This window comes from Lithohypha guttulata (genome assembly GCF_036872675.1).
Source record: "Lithohypha guttulata strain CCFEE 5908 chromosome Unknown scaffold_2, whole genome shotgun sequence".
In the NCBI taxonomy this organism is placed as follows: domain Eukaryota; kingdom Fungi; phylum Ascomycota; class Eurotiomycetes; order Chaetothyriales; family Trichomeriaceae; genus Lithohypha; species Lithohypha guttulata.
The window spans coordinates 762,413-784,949 of record NW_027042751.1 but is presented as its reverse complement, the minus strand read 5'-3'; the positions used below and the strand labels follow the sequence as shown (position 1 = coordinate 784,949).

Here is a 22,537-nt window from a genome sequence, read left to right as displayed (position 1 = left end):
TGTTTGCTCCACTGAACCAAATTATTGCATTGCCAATCCATCCGGTAGCTTTGAGCCGGCGTTGCTGTCATGACCTTCCTCCACTCCTTACAAGCCTTTGGGCTCGATTTGACGTTAGTAGAGAACTGTACTTTTTCTGCTGCGACAGGCATGATTCCACCATAGGCACCATGATCATTTTCGCCTTCCCCTGCTTCTTGTTCTTCGGTTGATCTCACCACTGCTACTGTGCGTGTCTACGACCTGATTTCACACAGTCGTGATTTCGACTTCACTGGGCGCTCATACTACTTTGAAACGATCGACATCGCCTACACGGTACACAATATCGTGTAGTGTTTGCTCGTGAGACACTGCTGTGCACGAGCAGTAGCTCGTGCTGAGAGGTCACGACCGGAACAGGCAACCGCGAGGCATTCTCTGGACCATGGCGCCTTCCGTAAGAGCACCCTCGTCGGCTGCTCAGCGACCAGCAACTCGCGAAACCAGCAGAAGCAGACCAGCGACGCGTGAACAAGGAGGCTTTGGTGACAATGTTGTACCTAGCAGAGCGTCGTCGCTACATTCACGAATTACACAACCGATGCCGAGCACGATGACGGCAGGAAAACGACCTACACCCAAGACTCTTACTTACGCTTATCTAGTTTGTGGTGTCGGTCGTGAACCTTCACAATGGGTCAAGGCCGCGACACCAGGTCAAGGCAAGATTCAACATATGCGAGGGGCAGTAGGTCAATTTTGGCTACCTGAGATCTTGGGTAGTAGCCCACGTCTTGAATCCGACAATGAAGTTGCAAGGTCGCTTCATGGTGCTATGCGAGTAAGACTACCAGTCCATCGACTCTACCGAAGCTAACGTTAATAGGCATGCTTTCCTCACGACGTCGAGATCTGCACAGGCCGTAGTCAGCCACATTGTGTCCACCATTCCTTCGTCTTACAGCAAGACTCGTCTCACACCTTGTACGGAATAGCATTGCGTGTCTGGTCGCGAGCAGACGAGAAACGTGCAGAGACCATCCGAGACCTGCGAAGAAAGACAGAACCTGACTATAGGGACGTGGCTGACGAGACATACTGGATCCCATACTGTCTCAGCTTCCTCTCTCGATACCCACTGTACAACCTGCTCGGCGACTACCTTCGAGGCATGTGGATCCATTGGAACAAAGCGACGAATCTCTTCCATGCTGAGGAGGTATCTCGCATACTAAGCTTCCCTGCGCCACGGTTGAACGACCTTGTCCGCATCGATATGAAGGACTACGCACTGTGCTACCAGTTTCCATCCTCCCCGACAGGGTTCCAGAACTTCGCGATGTGGCCATTGTTTAGCTGCTTGACCATCCCAAACATTGTTGGGCTGATCGAAGCAGCTGTCTCACCAACTCGACGCATTATCCTAATGTCACATCATCCTGCGATGCTTACTATAGCAGCTGAAACAATTCGCTTCTCGACTCGAGTTTACGACTGGACAGGGTTGTATGTCCCGGTCGCCCACGCACGAAGTGTGCACGATCTCGTACAAGAGCCTGGTCCATACATCCTTGGTATTACCACCGAGTGCCGATCCCTCTTCACACCGCCCAAAGACGCACTGCTTGTCGACCTCGATAGGAACTTGGTCATCACAGATCATCCACCAAATGTCTTCTCCCCAAGTCAAAGAACCAAGATGGTTACACGATTAACGCAAGCATTGAACTCGGATGTTGAGCTCGCAGGCGTGCCTCAGCACTTGAAGTCGGCTTATGGCGGTGGAAAACTCATTCCGGCTGGTGACATAATCGTCCTGCGTGGAGGTGATGTGGAAAGAGTGGTTGATCCGATCTGGTGGAACCAAGACGCTGTCATGGCTGTGATGGATCACGTCTGCGAGAAGCTAGGTCGCAACTCTGGCATCAAAGCTATCTTCCAGGGTGCAAACAAGAAGCCGCTCATGACGAAGATTTCTATGCGACACATGAACGAGATGGTCCGGGAGCGCAACCAGTACTCTCGCGACGCATTGGAAGCATGGCAAGATTTCATCAACCTCAAAGGTCGTATGGATACCGAGCTTGCCAAGGTCGCCAAGCGCAACAACGTCCTGGAACAGGAAGCAGAGACATGGAAGATGCAGTTCCAGAAATTCCAAGCATTCGTCGAATCGCTCAACAAAGAGCTTGCCGAGCTTCGAGTCAAGATCGAGGCTGGTAAGCGGGAGCAACGTCGTCTTACTGGTATCATCGATCAGCAGAAGGACGACCAAGCACGACTTGCGCTTCGTCTTAGCGGTACAGAGCGACAACGTGACAATGCTTTGGAAGCTCTCGTGCTTCAACAAGGTATTGCCGAAGACCTTGAGAAGGAGCGAGATCGTAACAGGAAAGAAATCGCCACTCTGCAACACGCTAACGGCACACTTGTCCAGCAACGTGATCAAGCACAAAGAGTGGTCCTGCACCTCAGAAGTCTCATCAGCGGACAGACTCATCACATGGAGCATATCGTTCGATCCATCGGCTCCTCTAACGAGCTTGCCGAGCACGTCAGACAAGGATTCGAAGATGCAGACGACGAAGATTCGGCTGTTTCTGGCAACGAAAACCACGCCAGGAGACGAGAGGCCCGACGTGCAGCCTCTTCAGCATCTAACGACGGACAAGAGTTTCTGGACGGACGTCTTTCTAGCCGAGCCAACAAGAGATACTCGGCCCAGAATGTACATGATGTGGCTGACAGACATCTTCGTGAGAAGACGGATGCGATTGCAGACATCATTCGCAACATTAGCGAGCAGTGTGCAGCAGCAGTCGAAGGCTTGCAGCTTGCCAATGAAGCCGCCGAAATTGCTCGCATGAGTGAAGCAGAAACGGATGTAACCAGCAATGCTAATCTGTCAGCTGACGAGAGACAGTCATCGGGCGGATCTCGCTCGACATCACGAAACAACGGTCGTGTGACACCGACTAGTGACCGAAGCTCGGTCCCGCCCACGCCCGAGCTTGTCCACCAACGATCCAGCACAGCACTGTCGATGGCCAGTACAGCACCTACAGCCTACACAGCTCGTGACAGCATACGAGATGGTGCAGCTCGCACAAAGATCGTGAGCGACGAGAGCGTGGATGGCGTGGATGGCGACATGGGTGGTTCGATGAACGGCGAGCCAGTCGAGAAGAAGCACATGCCTGAACGGTCGACTCGACTAGGTCGACTTGCTGAAGTGTAGAGAAAGGATTTTGATGACATACTTTTCGATGGAACCAGCACGATCTGCAGGATATTGCTCGGATGGCAAGGTGTTGTGGCGCAAGATGAATAGCATTTATGTTCATATTGTTTGAGATTACGATGTTTTGCAGACATCCGACGTGGAGGACTGGTTCTGATCTGTGAATATTGAGGTGCTTCTGGATTTAATATGCTTACGATGTATACAAGTTCTGAAATGCTACTATACTAGATGCCTTTTTCTTGATTACTATGTATTTCACCATATCTTTGCAGACATGGGCATGGCCTTTACACTTGATCCCCAAGGGCTGAGAGTATACTAGTACGTATTCATTTGATGCAGCATGTATTCAGTAGTTTGCCACGACGGGTGAGTACTCGTCTATGTGGAAATAAGACTGTTAACAGTCTAAAATTTTCGCTCCACGTTTGAACGTTCTCAGGCAAACCTCGGATTCACCTACACAGTTTCAGTCGCGCATGAAGTATTGATTTTATACCGACGTTCCTTTACCAAAAACACTCCGTTCGGCACTCTTACCCGCTAAGATAGTCTTCCGGGCCTATGTGCGGCTACTTTTCAATACTGAAAGAAAGCCGGATATAGCTTTGGACCCATCTCTGGCACTTTCCTCATTTAGGGCAAACCACAACACAACTTTCAACGGCGCGTTCGTGTCCAAGAAATATGGCCGACTAGTAGCAATATTAAAGTGCCCTGTGTCCCTCATTTTACATGACCCCAATATCACGACTTTGCGCATCTATCACTCTGTATGCCATAGTAGCTATTCCTTCATGACCAACAAATAGCAATACAGGAGGTAGTCTCCTTGCATTTCACGAGCGACACAAGCAAAGCAAGATATAATGGAGCCATGGCTGGATGGACTGTCAGAAGAATGGAAGTCGGAGCATGCACCTTCTTCACCTCGCTCTAGCATGGGCGGTAGGAGCAATACGAGTCGCCAAATCTCCAGCAACGGCTCACAGAGTCGGATTCCTCACCTGGCACACAATATTCGGAATGCTAGCAACAGTAGCTTCCTCAAGCCACGCTCATCTCGTGGTATTGCGAGACAGAAAGAGAACAATGCTCTGGGCGAGAGGTCACCGTCTAGCCTGAACGCCCTACCAATATCCTCCCCAATCAGTGGCTCAAAACGACGAGCACCATCCACCATTCCTTTACCTCGTCGATCTTCGAGCTCTAGTATGTCCGCCTCACAAACATCGGTCCAGCATCACACGATGGATCGATCGTCCGGTATACACGAAACACCAGAGTGGAAAAAGCGCTTGCAGGCAGGAACTGAACTCACTAGTGATGGAGTCGACCTCTTTTCTCCTTCGAAACTGGAAGGCATGTTCAAACAGTCGTCATGTCCTGTCGACCCTGAGGACGAAGAGAACGATGCATCGCTGTTAATCACAACCACCGACAAAAGGCCTTGGAACTTCCTCAACGACACCGCTTTCCCACCTCCTTCCGAGAACTTTGCCTCATATCGAACGTCGAAGAATAGACCTTCAGGCATGGGCACCCTGCAGGAAGTCGAGGAAGAAGATGAGGATAGAGCTTTTGACCTCTCAGCCATATCGTCTATCATTGGACGAGAACCAGTCGAAGGTATCGTGAGACGAAGGGTTAGTAACCTGGAGCTAGTTCACAGTAGAAACAGTCCAAGAACTTCTCACGATCCACGCCTACGCACGATTAGCGGTCGCAAGGAGATGAGCGATGAAGTCTTCTCTCCACTCGAAGATTCGGAAAAGAGCAGTGTTCGGAAGCAGGCTTTACAAGAGACGCTTGACACCAATTCCCATGGCCTGAGGCGCAGATTGCGAGAGATACAGACGAGTAGGGACAGGTCGAAGTCGCCGTGCAGTGATCACGACATATCCTACGACGCTCAAGGTCTGGACAGCTTGGAAGAGTCGATTTTACCAGAAGAGCTTGCCGCAGAGATGACTTCACAATCATTGCCGGAAGACCTGTCAATGGGCACGCAAAATTACCAGCCCAATAGTATACTCGAAGTCATGACTAAGCGACAAACCACTGGAGCTAGCAGCAGCTCGGTCATTCATAGGAAAGCTACCTCCATAAGAACATCGTCTCATCCTGATGACAATAGAAACTTCCGCAGTTCACCTCCTCCATATCGGACCAACAACATCGAAGACAGCAGACTTACAGTGAGCGAACCTTCTAGTCCTGCAGATACGAGTGTCGTACATCATGCCCCAACCTCAACCCAGTATAGCACCGCTGGAAGTCCATTGAAGTTATTCGGCAACCGAGATACCTATACCAACAACAAACTCATGCGTGTTCTAAGTCAATTTGAAGAGGATCGGTCCGAGCCAAGTATGCCCGAGGAGGCCGCTGCTTTTCGTATGAGTAACTTTGGAAAAGGTGAGCTGGACGCCTTTGGCTTCGACAAGCAGATTGATCGTCCTCCGCCACAAGAGATGCAAGTCAATCCTGTGGCTGAGAAAGTCTTCAAAGGCCTTGCTTCTTCGAACGTCGCACAACACAACACTACGACGCAGGCGGAGGCTCAATCTTCGCCTGTCAGAGAAAGATCTACAAAGAGACGAAGAACTTTGTTAAAGGACGAGATTGTGGTAGATGGTACGGAAGTCGAGGTCAAACTTACTACTGTAGCTGGTAATAGCTTGGCTGGAAAGAAAAGACGGGACGCTCTGCCTGGTAAAGACCCTGAGCAAGCCTCGCCCGACACGATGGCTTCCCGGCCTGTTCTACGCCCTGCAGGCTCCCGGAAGTCGTCTTCGAATAGTCATACTAGGACTGCTTCAGCCTCCGAGGCTCTGCTCAACGATGCAATTCCTCCTACAGACCTTGCGCAGCAATTGGCCGGCGAGCTAGAATCTTTCGTCAAGACAGCAGCGGAGATAAAGCAAGACTCCCGGAAGGCTTCATTGGCGACCAAGGATTATATGGAAGAGGCAAACAAAGTGATGGAGTTTATACGTGCAAGAGGAAAGCCGAAGCTGCCCCTGCCTGACATACAGGAGCCTCAGGATATCTCGGAGCTCAACCCTGATGCCATACTCGATCTCGAAGTCGACGATTCCACAAAAGACTCATTTTCAAGACCGCCATCTCGAGAAGGTCGTGTTATGCCCAAACCGGATCGAAGATATGCACTACATGATGCTCAGACAGCGAAACATCTGAACAAGTTCCGCGACCCCGATGACCTCGAACTCCTCGCGAGCACCTCTGCACTAGGAACGCTGCACCTTGTTGACAATAAAGCTGTCGAAGAAGCTGCACTTGTGCCTGTCCCAGAAGATGACCAGCTCGATATTGGCGAGAGTTTCCAAAGCGATCCACCAGGTATTCGCATCTTGGATGTTAACGACAGGAAGAGAAAATACTCTCTCTCGGACGCTGACTCGGCAGATGCTCACCTCTCACAAAACATACACAGCAGCGATTCTAAACGCACAATAAACACAACCTCTTCTGTCAGTACTGGAACAAGAGGTATGATTAGTCAGGGTACCGTGACTATTCCTGATACCATTGGCGCAATGATGTTTGATCAAGAGAGGCAAATCTGGGTCAAGCAAAACATAAGAACAAAGAAAATCCCTGCCCCAAGTGCTACTCCTGAAAGCAAAGCTGGGAGGGAGTATAGCGAGGCAGACCCATTCGATGGTATACCAGATCTCAGTATCGACGAGACAAAGGAAGCAAATCTGAAGAAGAGTCCAAAGCAACCAAATAGCCGACAACAAGCACCAGAGTCCGGCGTGGAAGTTCGTGTCCAGCAACCAAAGGACCCGCACAACGGCCCACGCAATGTGTCGGCAATCTTCACACCAGGCAAGTCATCCATGAAATCTCCTCGCAAATTGCGGCCCACTACCGAACAGAGTCGACCTATCTCGAAGGGTTCAGAAGCCTCGAAGCATGAAGAACGCCTACATGATGGTATTGCCTCTGAGGATGTTGGCGCGTCCGCTAAACAGCAACCGAGAGTCGTCACAATCGCGTTTAGTTCACCCATTGCTTCTGAGATTCCATATACACATCCGCCAAGCATCTCTGACGCGGATCTGGACCAAGACGATCCCAGTCTTCTACCTTTGGACGATGAGGGTTCTGTACTCGCCAGTAGTCCTGCCAGAGTTACAGAGCAAATCGATCCGTTGGCTGAGCATGGGACATCACGTCTGCGTCCAATCATTGGGTCCACCGAGCGCCATGAGCAATACCGAGCAATGACGCTGAATAGAAGGCCTGTCTCAAGGATAGATGAGTATAGTGAGGACCAAGAGGACAATCGGGAGCTGTCACTCGTTCACATCAAGCATACTGATATGACCCCACTGCCGGAGAGACAGATGAGCCTACGGAAAGCTTCTGCGCGGAAAGAGTCGAGTATACTGTGTCTTACGCCCCTATCGGACTTCACCCTGCATCAGGCTGACAAAGCGAACCATCCTGAAGAAAGCTTCGTTGCCGAAAGAGCCAATCCGAAGGCCTTGAGACAGGCACATGGTTCGCATGCCCTAGTCGAGGACGACGTGGTCAAGGCCATCACTGACGCTGAGCCATCTGAGCTCTTTTGGGAGCAGCTACGTCGATTATCGTTGCAGAAGAGTGGTCTTGGAGCACTACACGGGCTGAAGACTTATTGCTCAGCGCTAGAGCACCTCGATGTGAGAGGTAACAAGGTGTCTCAGCTGACGGATTTGCCAATATCGTTACGGTCGTTGAATGTTTCGTCAAACATGATCACTGACATGACTTCGTGGACACACCTTCATAATCTGCAAAGCATTGATGTATCTGGCAACCAGCTCGAAAGTCTGCAGTGCTTCAGTGGCCTCATTCATCTTAGACACCTCAAGGCAAGCGACAATAAAATCCACAATCTCGAGGCTATACTCGACTTGAGTGGTCTTGTAACGCTTGATCTCAGTGGCAACGACATTCCAGACGTTGACTTTGTCGATTGCGAGCTGACATCTTTGGAAGAGCTGGACCTGAGCAGAAACAATCTTGTACATGCCAAGAATCTGTATGAACTGCCAAAGTTGAAGTATCTAGACTTGAGCGAAAATTTGCTGGAGGAATTAGTGGTCAAAGGGGACAAGATCGTGCCGAAACTAGTGACGTTATGCCTTGGACAGAACGAGATTGCCGAGCTTGATTTGACGGCTTTCCCATTGCTCGAACGACTCAATATCGACTGCAACAACATCAAGCACTTACCTGGACTTCCCGAAGCCGAGCACCTGAAAGTGCTCTCAGCGCGTGACCAGCGAGTGGCTTCTAGTCTTGTCAACGACGTGTTAGGGACTTCTCATGATTGCACTGAGCTGTACTTGTCGGCAAATGCTCTAACAGAAGGCGAGATAGTACTCCCACGACAACCAAATTTCACATTACGATGCCTGGAGCTTGCTTCTTGTGGTGTACACGTTCTTCCTCAAAGGTTCGGCGACCATTTCCCAAATTTGAGAGTATTTAACCTCAATTTCAACGCCTTGTCCGATCTCTTGCCATTGCAAGGTGCAATCAAGCTGAAACAGCTATGCGTGGCCAAAAACAGGATCAAGAAAATGAGGCGCACTTGCCTCACGATATCACGTCTACCAGCACTGAAGAAGGTGGACCTCAGGGACAATCCCCTCACAGTTGGTTTCTATGCACCACTAGCTGAAGAGAGAGACGAACATATCCCGCAGTGTTTACCTGCAAGAATACCAGAACAGGACAAAAGATGGCTAGGGTTGATGGACGAAGTGACCTGGTTGAGGAGGAGAGCAATGGAGCTTCTACTTGCTGATCGCTGTCAACATGTCGAGGAGATCGACGGCTTAGCTCTTGATAGGGAGGTCCTGAAACGAGAGAAGTCGACTTGGGAAAGGTTAATGAGGAAAGGGGTTTTAATGGAACGTGAAAAGGAAGCGAGTGTACATGTGACTGAGGTATGAGGCAATGGAGTTTTTAGGGGCAGCGGTGACTGCGTGGTAATGAGGACGATGGAAATGAAGTGTTATGATGGCTATGACTTTTTGGGATGGCTGGATTATCTGTATAACAATTCGGTAAAAGTCTAAATGTCCTTTGTTGTGTATATACGTGGTTCTCGTAGTGAAACACATGGTAGTTCCGATTCAGTGCTTCGCCCTGTGCAGCCCTATACCGCTGACTATTTCAAGTCCACAGCGCATGAGAACGAAGTCTTCTAGCTTTTGACCAAAAAAAAGCACATGAATCTGAAACCATCTCTACTATAAGGTACGAAATGCGTGACTTTAGCACGACGCGTCCGCGACACGTAAACAGGACCAGAAAGGCGGGGTCGTACTTGCCATTCGATCGACTGCAATGATCGTCGTCCACGCATGGAAGGCACATTGAACACGTGCACCGAGCTCCAGCTAGGCATAAGCGCTGGAAGGTGCGACGGTGTAGTCTGTGCGCGCGAAGCAGTGACTGCTGCGGGTAACACTCCGATTTGAGTGGGTCTTTTCTGGTATTGTCCCAGGTATGGGCCGTTATAGTGACGAAAGCGATTATGAAAGTAGTTACGGTGACGAATGGGACCACACTAGAGAAAGCAGTGATGAAAACGATGAAGCCGAGGCGGACAATCCCGAATGTAGAGCTCAAAAAGAGATGGAGGAGGAGACGGAAGATGACGGCGACGGCGACAACTTGCCTTGCTACGAGGATTTTTGCGAAGATCTCAAATCTGCCTTGAGCTTTGTCGTACGTAATGAAGGGTCCGTCTATACTTTCTCTGTGATATCAGAAACATTCATCGACTGACTATGACTACTACTTAGAACTTTTGCACTTTCGTCAACCAAATTCGAAGCACCAAACCCTGGACTTACCATTGAGGGGCTAGGAATCATCGGTCTACCACTTTCAGAACGAGAAGCGAAAACCATCATCACAAAATGTTGACAAAGTCCTTTTGGCAAAGGAGAGCAAACTCTGGTCGACCAATCAGTCCGCAACTCCTGGGAGCTGGACTCGCGACAATTCTCAATCAGGAATGTGGCATGGCAAGGCTTTATCAACAATCTACTAAATCAGGTGCACGGGGGACTAAGTCTTCCTGGACAACGCAACAACATCGGAGCTCAGATGTACAAGCTGCTCTTGTACGAGGAAGGTGCTTTCTTCAAGGCACATCAGGACTCCGAAAAGACTCCCGGTATGTTTGGCACGATGGTCGTTAGCCTGCCATCGAAGCATGAGGGAGGTTCCGTTATTCTCACTCATAGTGGCAAGCGGGTTCAGTACGACTCGTCCACGACATCCGAGTTTGGTACTTCCTGCGCAGCCTGGTATGCTGATGTCCTTCATGAGGTGACACCTGTAACTTCGGGTTATAGGTTAGTTTTGACCTATAACTTGGTCCAAACAGGATCAACAGCTGTTCCGAAAGGACCATTGAGCGACTGGACAAATGTGATTGCAGGACATCTTAAGCAGTACGAGAAGGCTGCCATGGGATACGAAAAAGGCTATCCTCCATATATCATCCATAAACTTGAGCATCCTTACACCGAGGATGGCTTGAAATTGGGCTCACTGAAAGGCTCTAATTTTAGGCAGGTACAGTGTCTGCGGGATGTCTGCCAAGAACTTGATTTCGAAGTCTACCTAGCAAGTGTCGAAAAGGCCCTTCATAAAGATGATGATTGTGGCGACGAAGTGTTTAACCGCGATGACGGCTTCTCGCGACTCACTACACTGGATGGGGACAAGTGTGCGTTTGTGCCTGACCACTACGACAAGTCATACTTTCTAGACCCACCAGACACTGACGACGAAGACTACGATGAGTCCGAACACGAGGGATGGACCGGCAACGAAGGTGCTCCTGCCACATATTGGTATCGCTCAAGTGCTGTTGTACTCGTTCCACCATCTAAAAAGCTTGACTTCGCACTCGCTAGCTCAGACAGCATCAGTGCTGCTTTGTCACTGTTCGACGACATTGAAGGCCGAGCGAAAACGGGCAAGCCGCTGGACATAGCTGGATTGTATGAATTATGTACCAAGGCTCTACCTTTTCTCAATCTCAGGTCAAGGCCGAGCACAACATACAGCTATATGTATCCAAACAGGAATACTCTCTCAGCGCGAGAAGATGCAAAAGTTTCTGCATTGGCTAAAAGAATTACTACTGCTTTGTTGGAATACAGTTGGATTGACCTCTATAACAGACTTCCTCCTACAACGAAGATGGACAAAAAGTCTCTACAGGGTCTTGCGCATAATTTGGCGCAACATGGTGTACAAAGATGGAACGCAACTTTGAGGCAAATCTTTAAGGCTGGAGAAACTGTCACAGCCAGATACAAGATGATCATGAATCTGGTCACCGCTTTTGATGCAGTTTGCGAGAATCAAGAGTACCAACGAGACTTGGGCAAACTACTCGTTAGCGTCCTGGACATCTTGTTCGACAGTTTGCCACAAAACAGGATTAGCAAGCAGGATGCCACAACACTGGCAGTTGTCATAAAGCACTCGTGGCCAATGCAGATTGACTTCACGAACAAACACATGTCTCAAATCGCTCGAGCTGCATTTCCATCTCTTACAGCCTTTATTTTCGAGCTTTTTAAAAAGAAGGAAGTTTCAGCTACAGCTTTACCAGAAGACTTGGTTAATGGAGTGATATCAACGATGTGGTCCAAGTTTACGTATATTGAGGCGACTGACAGCATATCCATTGACGACCCGACCAGGATCCTCGATGCAACAAAGAACAATGGCGGTGTGACTATGGTCGATGCCCTTCATAACATGAGAGCAGCTGCCATAGATGAAAAGCCAGAGTACATACAGTCGACCTTGTTGCCTTTCATCACATCCGCTATGCGCAACAAAGTGCATGCTCTGATTCTCGAAGACGATCAAGCGCTCTACGATGCGCTCTCATCGTACATCACCACAGTCCTCTGCACATACATTCGAAAGTATGTCGGGGTTGAACCCAATCGAAACCTCAATTGGTCCAGACCACAGAAAGGTTGTGGAAATTGTGCAGATTGTCAGCACGTCGCACAATTCATGGCGAACCCACACCAGAAGGAGTTACATTTCCCAGCAGTCGAGAGACGAAGAAAACATTTGAGCCGACATTTTGAGGAATACACATCATATGCTTATTCTCTATTTTCGCGGAGCTCCAACCGGCGCGATCAGAAGTTGGGCTATACCATCAACACCATCACTGGAAGGAGCCCGTACACCTGGCATTGTGTCAAGAACCACAATGTAGAACGGAAATTGATCAGAGAGTGGGAACACCGACACATCGAGGCACAAACCCATCTTAAGAAATTAGCCGGACCACGAAATGAAGTACTCGGACGATTTCTGGGTGAGGAGGATGTGGACGCCATCATGTCCTGCCGCGTCGAGCGTCTACCAGCCATCGATGCGGATCTGCAAAGGACACCATTACAGCCGACTGGTGCTAACGTACAGAATGCGTTTGGGTCTGGGATAGGAAGAAAACGACCTCTGGACGGAGGTGAGGGTGGTGAGAACGATGCAGTGAAGAGGATGAAGACTGGTATCAAGACCGAGATTATTGACTTGACGGGCGATTAGGACATCAACACTGGTCTGGGTCTGGGGCTTCATCTCTTCATGGATATCTCAACCTCTTGGTGCTGATTCTTGTTCTACTCTGTGTAAATATCTACCTATTTGAGAAGTGAATATACAAAGTGCTCACCCATTCCATCCTGTCCCATGCTCGTGCGACGCTATATGTTAAATTCAGACATAGGTTCGTCGTTGTTACGTGATAGCATGTAAAATCTGCTTCGGCTATCATTCTGCTCACATATTGAGCTTGGCGAGCAAACCTCTAAGCACTTCAGCACTGATCGTCACGTTCTGACCTGCCATGTCGCCTAGTCCGTTCGAGGTCGCAACGTCTGGATTCGGGTAGTACCAAGAAGCGATTGCGATAATGGCGTAGACGACCTGCGAAATTCTGTTAGCATAAACTCATTCACTCAGGCAATTCAGAAGAGATTGTGGCTTCGGGCAGATGGGGAGAATGGGAAACAGAGGTCAACTTACCACCAACAACGCCCCCTCCAACCAATTACTCTCCCCATCTCTCAAGAAATTTCCCACAACAATAATACTCAACACCAACAACACAATCATGAAGATCTCGAAATTCAGATCCATCGGTTTCCCCAGCATCCAGCCCACAAGCACCACGAGCGGGCCGTTGAAGAGTGCCGTTTGTATTGAAGGTCCAAGACAATGATAGAGCGCGACGTTGGCGACGCCGTCCCATGCTTCGTCGATGGCGGTGAGGTGTTCGGCGGCTTTTTCGACGAGAGGGAGGAGGATGAGGCCGAGGAATTGGTCGGGGACGCCGGTATGGACGACGTGTTCGATTTGTTCGACGAGGTAGATGAGGAGGAGGGTTGCGCTGACAAGGGAGAGGATGAGGGCGACGGTGCTGTAGGAGAGTTTAGTGTCGTCTTTCGAAATAGACAGTAGAGGAAGGAAGGCGAAGTGATGGTTCAACTTACGTTTCAGTCCCTGTAAATCTCATTCGAGCCTCATCATGGTGTCGATCCAAGTCTGCGTGCTCGTCCTGCTCAATGACCTCGTCGAAGAGACTGTGCGAGCTTCGAGCATTGTACCACAAGAAGAATCCAAACGCGATAATGAGCACGATACTCGTGATCTGGCTGATTCTCAAGATGTCCCTTTGTAAAGTCTCCTGCGTGAACTTTTCGTGTAGTATTCGCAGCTTTCCAGAGACCTCGGTGACTGTCTCTCCCTTTAGAGCGCTGTAGAAGGCACTTGGGATCAGCAAGCCAAAGCCTGCAACGAGCAGGATACCAGAACCAGTCTCGGAGACTACAGCATGAAACTTCTGTGCCTGTTGTCTGATGCCTCCCACGAAGAAGCAGAGACCTAAACACAAGAGCAGGTTAGTCAAGATCGAGCCCAGAATGGCAGCTTGAATGATGGGAATCAGGTTTCCCTCGTCACCACTCCCTTCATCATCCTCCTGGTTCTTATGCTGCACGATCAGAACCATGAACAGGATAATCTCAACGATACTGCCAAAGGTCGTCTCAATCAGGATACCTGCCACCTTTGGCATTTTCTTTGCAAACTCCTGACCCGCAAAGCCCAAAAGATTCGCCGAAGGTATCATGCCAATATAGCTCATGGCAAAGATCCACAGATGTGCCTTTGGCATGGCATAACGCAGGATTATGGCGATTGGCACGAATGGCCAGAGAAGGTTGACATATTTCGAGACAATGTTGGAAGAGGTGTAAGACACGTTCAGGAAGTGGCGGACATGAAAGCCACGGCGTCCTGATTCACCTTCTTCGGCGACGTGACCTCGAAGGATGGATGGTAATAAGGGTGAGGACTCATCGTGGTGGTTGGTGCGAGAATCCTGTACTTCGTTGTTATGGTCAGGTTGTGATCCAAGGCGTTCCATGTTCACTTCCTGTCACTCTTGTTTGCAAGCTCTCGCGCGACTCTGGTAGCGTGTACTGTAAGTCGACAAAAGAAACACGAATCTGGCTGAGGCACGTGCTATACAAGCTCTATGTCGACACGGATAGATGGGGACGCTCCACGGTCAATATACAAAAGTCCTGTGTTGTGGCCTGCTATTGCTACTTGTAAGACTCGAGCATATTAAAATTAAATTAAAGGTAGGTAAAGCAAGATTGCTAGGTGCTGTGTGGCAGCTTCCCTGCTTGAAGTTGTCGTCAGTGCTGCCAAGCAGGGACTAATGTCTTGTCCCGGCCTGGCATACAGCATCGCGTAACAACATTGACATCGAGAGCATAATTCGGTTGTCCTTCGCAGCTATTCACCAGACATCAACATACAGCAATTTTACGAATTCAAAAACAGTTTGTGACTTGTGGATATGAACATTTTGTGATATAGTCCTGACTGAGGTGAGCCTGTCTGCTCGTCTGCTTCCTCTCTTGAGCAGAAAGAGATAATGTGTAGAGATCCACGATACTCTGCAATCTTCTAGATAAAACGCCAATAGAAACATGTCCACCAAACCATAACACCGTCGCTGAGATACAATATCGTACAGATCATGGAAGCCCAGATCCTGCTGAGTGGATGTATAAGAAATTTCCCACCATATCATACATGTCCTGTATATCAACATCGAATTCATATATGCAATGCGCTCTTCTCGGCATCCCAAGAGCTTAGAAAGCTCCCGAGTTCGTCCATTGCGCCGTCAAGGTCAAACCTGTCCCCTCTATTGTGTACAAGAGCACCCTGACCACTAGCCATGGTATCTTGTCGCGAAGGACGAGAGGAGGCAGCAGCGTAAGGAGGCGTTGGGTGAGGGGAGAATACATGCTTCGGCTTCAAAATACTTTTCAAATTTCGAGCCTTAGCAGTCGGGACAATCGTGCTCGGTTCATCGATAGAGGTCTCCATGTCGAGACCAGGTTTCTGAAAGGAAAGACGTGGAGAGGTTACATAGTCGGGAGGTTGGTCCGCCACCTTTCGGACTCTGAGAACACTCTTAATGGACCCAGTAGACGAGAACGACTCCGCTTCAGCTGCAGAGGTTGCTGACTTGCGCTTCTTGCTCGGAGGAACTCCAGCGGGCTTGGTAGCTTTTCGCTTTGACGACATTGGTAGAGATGAATTCACGGTCGGACCAGCAGGACATACAGCTGTGCCAGCATCATGAGCTAGCGTCTGTGTGTCTAGGGGTTGGGGAGATAATGGTTTATCAATGCTTGCAGTACCGTCTTTCTCGAGGCGCATTTCTTCAGTAGACCTCTGCATTTGCCCATTCTGCATCCGTCGAACAGGTTCATGATCAATATTAGATTTGATCATGGAAGCTGAGCCCGGAGCTGAAGCCTCAAGCACGTGCTCGACAACAGTGTCTCGCGTGGACATTGGTCGATCGGGCAGAAGAGGCTCTGAAGGTAAGATTGAGGCTTGCACGTCGGACGTAGGCTGGGCTGAAGGTATCAGGTTAGTAGGATTACTCTCCGACGTAGTAGTCAGGGCCGAGGCCTCAGCTGACCTACTGCTGAAGTAAAAGTCGGTAGAATCATATGACAAATGTGGTTGCTCTGAAGTCGATAACGACTTTCGCTGCTCATCGATAGCAACTTCAAGCATCTCAAACTTGATCTCAGGCTCTTTTGCTACACCAGCAGTTTGGTGTAGTGACTGTCTGGACGATGACGGTTTTTTTACTGGTTGCAAGTCGTGACGTACTGGGGTCGTGCTCGTGGTCGTTGACTCGTGAATATTGGAAGCAGTAATTCTGTATCTCTTGATGGCAGCCTCAGCTCTATCCATGCCGACCATGTCCGCACGCAGCCTCTTCTTGGTAGGTGGCTCGACAGCAAGAGCACTTTGTAGGCGAAGGTGGGTTTTCTCGGGCTCGTGTGGAATGGCAACTGCTGTCTCAAAAGAGTCCGTGGCCTCGTTGTCAGGTAGTCGGAGAGGAGCTCGAGCATGTTGACTATTGACATTGATGAGCTGTTCTATAGGAGTTCTGTCGCGAGTAGAAAATAGGCGCCTCGATCTTCCAGGTGTCGGTGAGCCAGGTTCGTCAAGGTTCTCCTCATCGGACGGCTGAGAGTAGGCATGGCCTTTCCTCAACCACGAATCAATCTTCTCATCAGGGGTCATCTGCTTGGTGATAGATGTCTTCGCAAGAAGGGCGAAGTGGTGATCCCTGCTCTTCTCTTTGCGGCGCTGGGCCAAATCATTAAGTTGGGATCGTAGACGTGATTTCCTCCTCCATGGAGTCTCGTCACCAAAGTCCGAGGTCAATACAGTTTGTGCTCGTTCGGCCCTATCGTCTTTTCTGTCCCGCGGTCCAGCAGCCCACGGATTCTGCCAGCCGTTATTGAAGGGTCCTCTCAGCTCGGCTGTAGATATGCATAGATTCTCGCCTCTGAGGTATGCGTTGGCGTTCTGTCTAGTCTTCCACTCCCTCTCGGCTCTGTGTTTTGCAAATGTGGCTGCATCGTAGACGTCCCCATCGGAACTTTCGGCGTAGACAATGGTATCAGGAAGGATGGGAATTTCGTCGCAGTCGATGTCTGGTATTTCGGGTGTCCATCTCAGGCGTCCTTCAGACTGAACGGGAACAGCATTTTCGCCCAGTCCACTTCCTCCATTACTGTGTAGCATTGCTGCTATACATGCTGCTCCCACTATGCTCGGGCTTCTTACTCCAACACCATGAGTTGCAGTACTTCGAGGGGTTTTGTCACTGTCTTTGAGAACGACACTAAATATGATCGAAGGTAGTCAGGTACAGATTGAAGTGAAGGGATTGTGACAGGACTCGAAGCAATCACGATTTCCATCGCCACGCGTAAAGTACCTGGCGGACGTGCAGTCAACGCGTAATGAGGAGGAGCACTTAGTGGCTGGTAGAGCCAGGCAACAGCTCGAGCTCTGCGGCACGACCTCGCTCGGTTCCTCTGTCGCTTGGCTCCACCACCCAGGATTTGCTGCGCTTCATCCACCAGGGCTATTGCAACTACAATCATCCAAAGGCTCCTCTTCTACTCAAGGTGTTAGTCTATTAACTTAGATATTACTTGTTGTACCCGTAAACCTTACGATACTATATATTAGATAGGTAAGGGAAGCATATAACTTATTATTTTATAGTGAAGAACTTGATATTGTTATTTGGAATAGGCTACAGAAGCGGTAGAAGGTGTAGCTTTCGATACTGTCATTCTGATCAATCTTTTCCTTCTGTCTTCACATATATTACGACAAGAAGAGTAGTAAGGGGCAATGCTGCAGGATAATTCACCAAGGCAATAAGACGACCGAACGTCAGTATAACAATGGTCTACAGTCCGCGGTATCGCAACTGTCCAGAAGATTCGCTCGAAACCCACGCAGTGACACCTGTGATTTAACCATCGTAGCCAGAAGGACTGGCTACACACATGTCGACTTCGATAGCTTTCCAGCTATGCAGTTTTCGTCAGGGCCGGATTTTCAGAATTGAGATCTAGCGCATCGTACATCTTACTTAGATCACTGATGACTGCAGCTACTTTTTCGCTTTCTTGAATCTGCCCAGATGCAAGAAGAAAGTTAGGGTAGTCGCCTTCGAACTTGTTCCTACCGTGAAGATTAGCAGTTCCTGCGTCTTGATGGAGGAAACGCTCTGCTCGCGGAGGCAGAGTGACTCTCAATGCCTCTGCTGTTTGTCGAACCATGGTCAGAATGGCCTCGCACAATTTCCACAATCGTGCATTTGCTGCTGCAGCCTCACTAAGAACTGTGAAACTCTGTTGGTTCTCAATAGAGTCCAGATCCGTGAGAAGCAGGAACAGAGCGATCGCGGTGGGCTGGATCATGAAGATCTGCATATACCTGGTGCCAAACTGTTCCATATAGTCGTGATTGATGATTGCTATCTGCTGCGCTGAGTATATAGCGTCAGACTTCGTTACGCATTTCGTGAGCTTGTCAGAGTTCACTTTGAGGCCTTCGGACAGAAGTCGCGTCTTTTGTTTTTGAACAAAAGTTTGAATCATGATTTTGGCCCAGTGAAATTCTGCATGCTGGGCAAAATAATCAGCGGGAGCGTTCTGGCATAGCGCTTGGCATATGGGGAGGTTGCGCTTCCAAGTATTTAGCTTCTGGCATATACTCTCCAACTCGGGTTCAAATCGATGAAAGTCCAGGGAATCGTCGATGAGGACCTGAGTTATCCGGGCGAAGATCTTGGACAGTTCAATATCTGCCCGGAAGAAACAATGAGGATGATCCGACCTTGTCGTAGAATCAACAGGATATGGTGACCATGTGTCAGTTGCGGCACGATCGCAGTCTCTCTCGAGTACTAGCTCTCTGGATGGGATATACTTCACCGGCCACAGAAGCACTGCCGCTGACTTGGCGTAACCGTTGAACATCGCCCAACCTATGCGCGTGATAATTTCCTGCTTCGATTTTTTGTGTGCACCATCGAAGATTTCGTACACGGAGGACTGCTCCAGCTCTTTCTGCATGTCAAGAGCACGAAGCATTCGAGCTTCACCCAGACGGTCGTTACCCATCATCTGATGTCGAACAGCTTGACACATGAGTGCTTGAGCGTTAGCTATCGATGTTATGCCGGCCCCAGCTTCACAGAACCGTTCCGCCTCCTCGGAAAATTTTATACTTAGCTCTATGTTATCAGGATGATCGTAATAGATGCACGCCTCGCTCAGTACAATATTGAAAAGGAAAAGATTGCAAGGAGTTGCATCCGAACCCTGAGAATGCAGGTCTCTGACGAGTTGTGCGACATCAATGGTGGACCATATGTAACGTCTGTACCACGTAGAGAATAGCTTCAGTAAATGGTGGATCAAATGGCTGTCATTGGTTACGGACGTCCAGGAGCCTGTAGAAAGGTCGTTGTAGAGCAGCTTCACAGATGTGTTGATCATGCTTAGAGTCGCATCGCCGCTGCAGTCAGTTGGGGGCTGCAGTATGTAATCGTGTGTAGATGGCCTACGATTCGTTTTGTTCTCGAGAACCAGACCCGGGGTTTCGACAGTTACAACCGTTTCTGACGTTCCATCTAGCACAGCAGCGCTCGTAGGTCTCGACGAACGGCTGACATATTGCTGAAGCTTGAGGACAAGGGGCTCAACTGCAGCCTTATCTTCGTCCTGACAAAAGTCTTTAACTCTGCCTAGGATTGCGAGGACGTCATCAGCGTTAGCGGTATCTAGATCTCGTTTCCTACCAGCTGTAGTTCTGGCGTCTTCCTTCGGATTAACCTTGCAATGAATATTACGGTCTATACACGTTTGACAGGGCCTGTGCCCGTCGCACTAAGCAATGGTTAGTATTTGGACGTGAAGTTATGTTGTAGCCTCTAACCTTGCTTTTCCTTTCTTTGCACGTTAAGCAGGCCCTAGTCACATGTTTCGTGTCAGCACGTCGACGGCGTGATGTTTCCCGAGGAAGTCCCTCTGAGGGATTTTTATTGAAGCGACAATTTCTCTCAGTCATGTAATTTTCTGGAGGATGTGTACTGCTCCGCATGTTGGGAGGAAGAAGCTCGACGAATGGCGTGTCTTGCAGTCGGCGGAAATACAAAAGCGAAACGTATATTGCCAGCATTTCGTGTCATCATATGTCAATCGGATGGCACACCCGCCAACACATTCATGGTTCTTAGTCTTTAGAGATCAGGATCGCATGTACGACGTCACATGCAAGATGCTCTTCTCCACTTGCCTGTACAGGCCCCCTCGAAACACGTGCCAAGATGATGTCAAGGCTAAAAAGAGGATAATCTATTCCGAATGTGGCGTAATTCCATCAACCTGGCGTGCTTCTTTCCATAGCCTTTTCAGTCTTACTTTGTCTGCAGTCGCCTCATCTAGATCATCATTCCAATTTCGTAAGAAGCGAGGCAAGTAAGCAAGGTATCTATGAACCTACGTGAATGTATGTACCAGGTAAAGAGCTGCTCGAACGAGGTGATATCCGTGCCAAGACTGTTCGACTTCCCCTACGACCACAATGAAATTCCCGATCTTCCCTTCTTCATGTGACTGACACAATCTTCCATACAGAGACTGTGTTGATATACGGTACTGTCAGCATCATACCTGACGATGGCAGGACCCACGCTCACTGCATACAACGATGTCTAGCACAAGGTAAAGCCACGTGTTTGCCCCTGAACTGCTCGGGCAGAACGCGGGCCTCGGATCTGACTTGTGTACCAACGAACCGCAGTGACTAGTGCGATGTGAGTTCTACCATGAAGAATATGGATCGGACTATTAAGGCACTCTGTCTAGATCTCCTCCGTGTATAAATAGTGACATCAACTTTACTACGCTAGGATCTATCTACTACCTTATAAGACGTTGTCCTTCGTGCTGCTGTGCCTCTTGCGCACTAAGTCGAAGTGCACGCTTGATGCCCAGGCTGTCCTCAACCCAGTAGCAAGTCGCTTTAAATTTAAACGTTACTTCGACAGAGTCACCATCCATACCAATATCACACAAGCGTTCTTCGTCCCTGATATGGTGAAACGGTCTCAAGACAGGAGAAGGAAACGTTCTCAAGACGATAAAAGCCATTTGGTGAGAAGGGAACTCTCCACGCTGTTCGGTAGCCTGTTTGAGGACAATGCCTTTGGCATGTTTGGAGATCTGGATATAATTACGTAGGCCAGTCAATCTCTTGACTGGCACGGTTATCATGCCTTTTAATCTTGCCTGTCTGGCTTCATCGATCGGTGAGGAACTTGACATCGCATATCTGGTCGAAATTGCCGCAAAACCTCGCTCCTCTGCAGCGACTTTGATCAGCAGAGCACATGAAGCATGATCCTGTGAGAATACTGCATAATATGCTTCCTCGTAGAACCCTTCGTGTAAGGATTCTCGGTCGGCTGCTTGAAGGAGAACAGATAGGGTGTCGAGGTGGCCACGAGAGCTTGCTTCTATAAGGGCGTGTGTCTTCCCGTAGTATTGGAACCCCCAGCAGCAGTAGCTTCCATACAATCCTGCTTCGGCTCCATGAGCAAGGAGCAGCTTAACAATCTCCGTCCAGCCTCCAGACGCAGCATTGAGAAGTGGGTGTCCATATTTGGTGTCGCCAAGTCCAGGATTGGCATTATATTTAAGCAGCATACGTACGTGTTCCTCATTTCCAACCATTACTGCAAGGTTCAAGGCGCTTCCACGTTCACCTTTTCGGTTGGGATTCGCTCCCTTCTCCAAGAGCAGAGATAAAATATAGGCATGTGGCGATGCAACCGTTACATACACAGAAGGGACGGGGCCCGTGTCGAAACTGATGCCTATAGAGATCAGCGCCTGCACGACAGCTCCATGACCTTCATGAATGGCGAGACTCAAAGCCTCGTATATATCTAATTGCGTAGCCTGTTCTAGCGAGATAGGCTTCGGGAGAGCCTCAACAACGGACGCTAACCCATGGTAACAACAGATTGCCAAGGATGTCATTACTGGGTCACACAGGCCTGATTCCTGCATCCACGGCCTCCTGACTGCTGAGTCAGTGAGCCATGACTCTCCGATCCATAGCTTCTAAGAGTCACCTGTTCCATATACGTCTCGTGAACGATAAGGTTTGTTGCTGGCCTCTGTCAGCTCAATTGGTCGCGCGTTTCGCGATAACGTGAGATTTAGCGCTTCTGCGACGTGTGTCTGGGGAACGCCTGCATGTTCGGCAGCTTCGGCATGCTTAAAACCGTAGCTAAGTGCGTAA

At 49.3% G+C, this 22,537-nt stretch overlaps 7 protein-coding genes across 7 annotated transcripts; 3 read left to right on the top strand and 4 right to left on the bottom strand.

Moving 5' to 3' along the window:
• Nucleotides 1–427: 427 nt before the first annotated feature.
• On the top strand, nt 428–3,220 carry LTR64_002399 (uncharacterized protein; the record flags this gene model as incomplete). The annotated part of the gene is made up of 2 exons (XM_064896769.1): nt 428–730; nt 869–3,220. 2 exons carry the CDS (start codon nt 428–430, stop codon nt 3,218–3,220), a joined length of 2,655 nt encoding a protein of 884 aa, XP_064755719.1.
• Nucleotides 3,221–4,095: 875 nt separating this feature from the next.
• Nucleotides 4,096–9,204, top strand: NUD1 (the record flags this gene model as incomplete). The annotated part of the gene is made up of 1 exon (XM_064896768.1): nt 4,096–9,204. One exon carries the CDS (start codon nt 4,096–4,098, stop codon nt 9,202–9,204), a length of 5,109 nt encoding a protein of 1,702 aa, XP_064755718.1.
• Nucleotides 9,205–9,763: 559 nt separating this feature from the next.
• LTR64_002397 (uncharacterized protein) lies at nt 9,764–12,856 on the top strand (the record flags this gene model as incomplete). Its single annotated transcript, XM_064896767.1, has 2 exons — nt 9,764–9,999; nt 10,192–12,856. 2 exons carry the CDS (start codon nt 9,764–9,766, stop codon nt 12,854–12,856), a joined length of 2,901 nt encoding a protein of 966 aa, XP_064755717.1.
• Nucleotides 12,857–13,090: 234 nt separating this feature from the next.
• LTR64_002396 (uncharacterized protein) lies at nt 13,091–14,738 on the bottom strand (the record flags this gene model as incomplete). Its single annotated transcript, XM_064896766.1, has 3 exons — nt 13,091–13,237; nt 13,337–13,730; nt 13,804–14,738. 3 exons carry the CDS (start codon nt 14,736–14,738, stop codon nt 13,091–13,093), a joined length of 1,476 nt encoding a protein of 491 aa, XP_064755716.1.
• A 704-nt stretch (nt 14,739–15,442) lies between these two features.
• Nucleotides 15,443–17,446, bottom strand: LTR64_002395 (uncharacterized protein; the record flags this gene model as incomplete). Its single annotated transcript, XM_064896765.1, has 1 exon — nt 15,443–17,446. The coding sequence occupies one exon, from the start codon at nt 17,444–17,446 to the stop codon at nt 15,443–15,445; it is 2,004 nt and encodes a 667-aa protein (XP_064755715.1).
• An 803-nt stretch (nt 17,447–18,249) lies between these two features.
• LTR64_002394 (uncharacterized protein) lies at nt 18,250–19,725 on the bottom strand (the record flags this gene model as incomplete). Its single annotated transcript, XM_064896764.1, has 2 exons — nt 18,250–19,606; nt 19,670–19,725. 2 exons carry the CDS (start codon nt 19,723–19,725, stop codon nt 18,250–18,252), a joined length of 1,413 nt encoding a protein of 470 aa, XP_064755714.1.
• Nucleotides 19,726–21,150: 1,425 nt separating this feature from the next.
• LTR64_002393 (uncharacterized protein) lies at nt 21,151–21,963 on the bottom strand (the record flags this gene model as incomplete). Its single annotated transcript, XM_064896763.1, has 1 exon — nt 21,151–21,963. One exon carries the CDS (start codon nt 21,961–21,963, stop codon nt 21,151–21,153), a length of 813 nt encoding a protein of 270 aa, XP_064755713.1.
• Nucleotides 21,964–22,537: the final 574 nt, after the last annotated feature.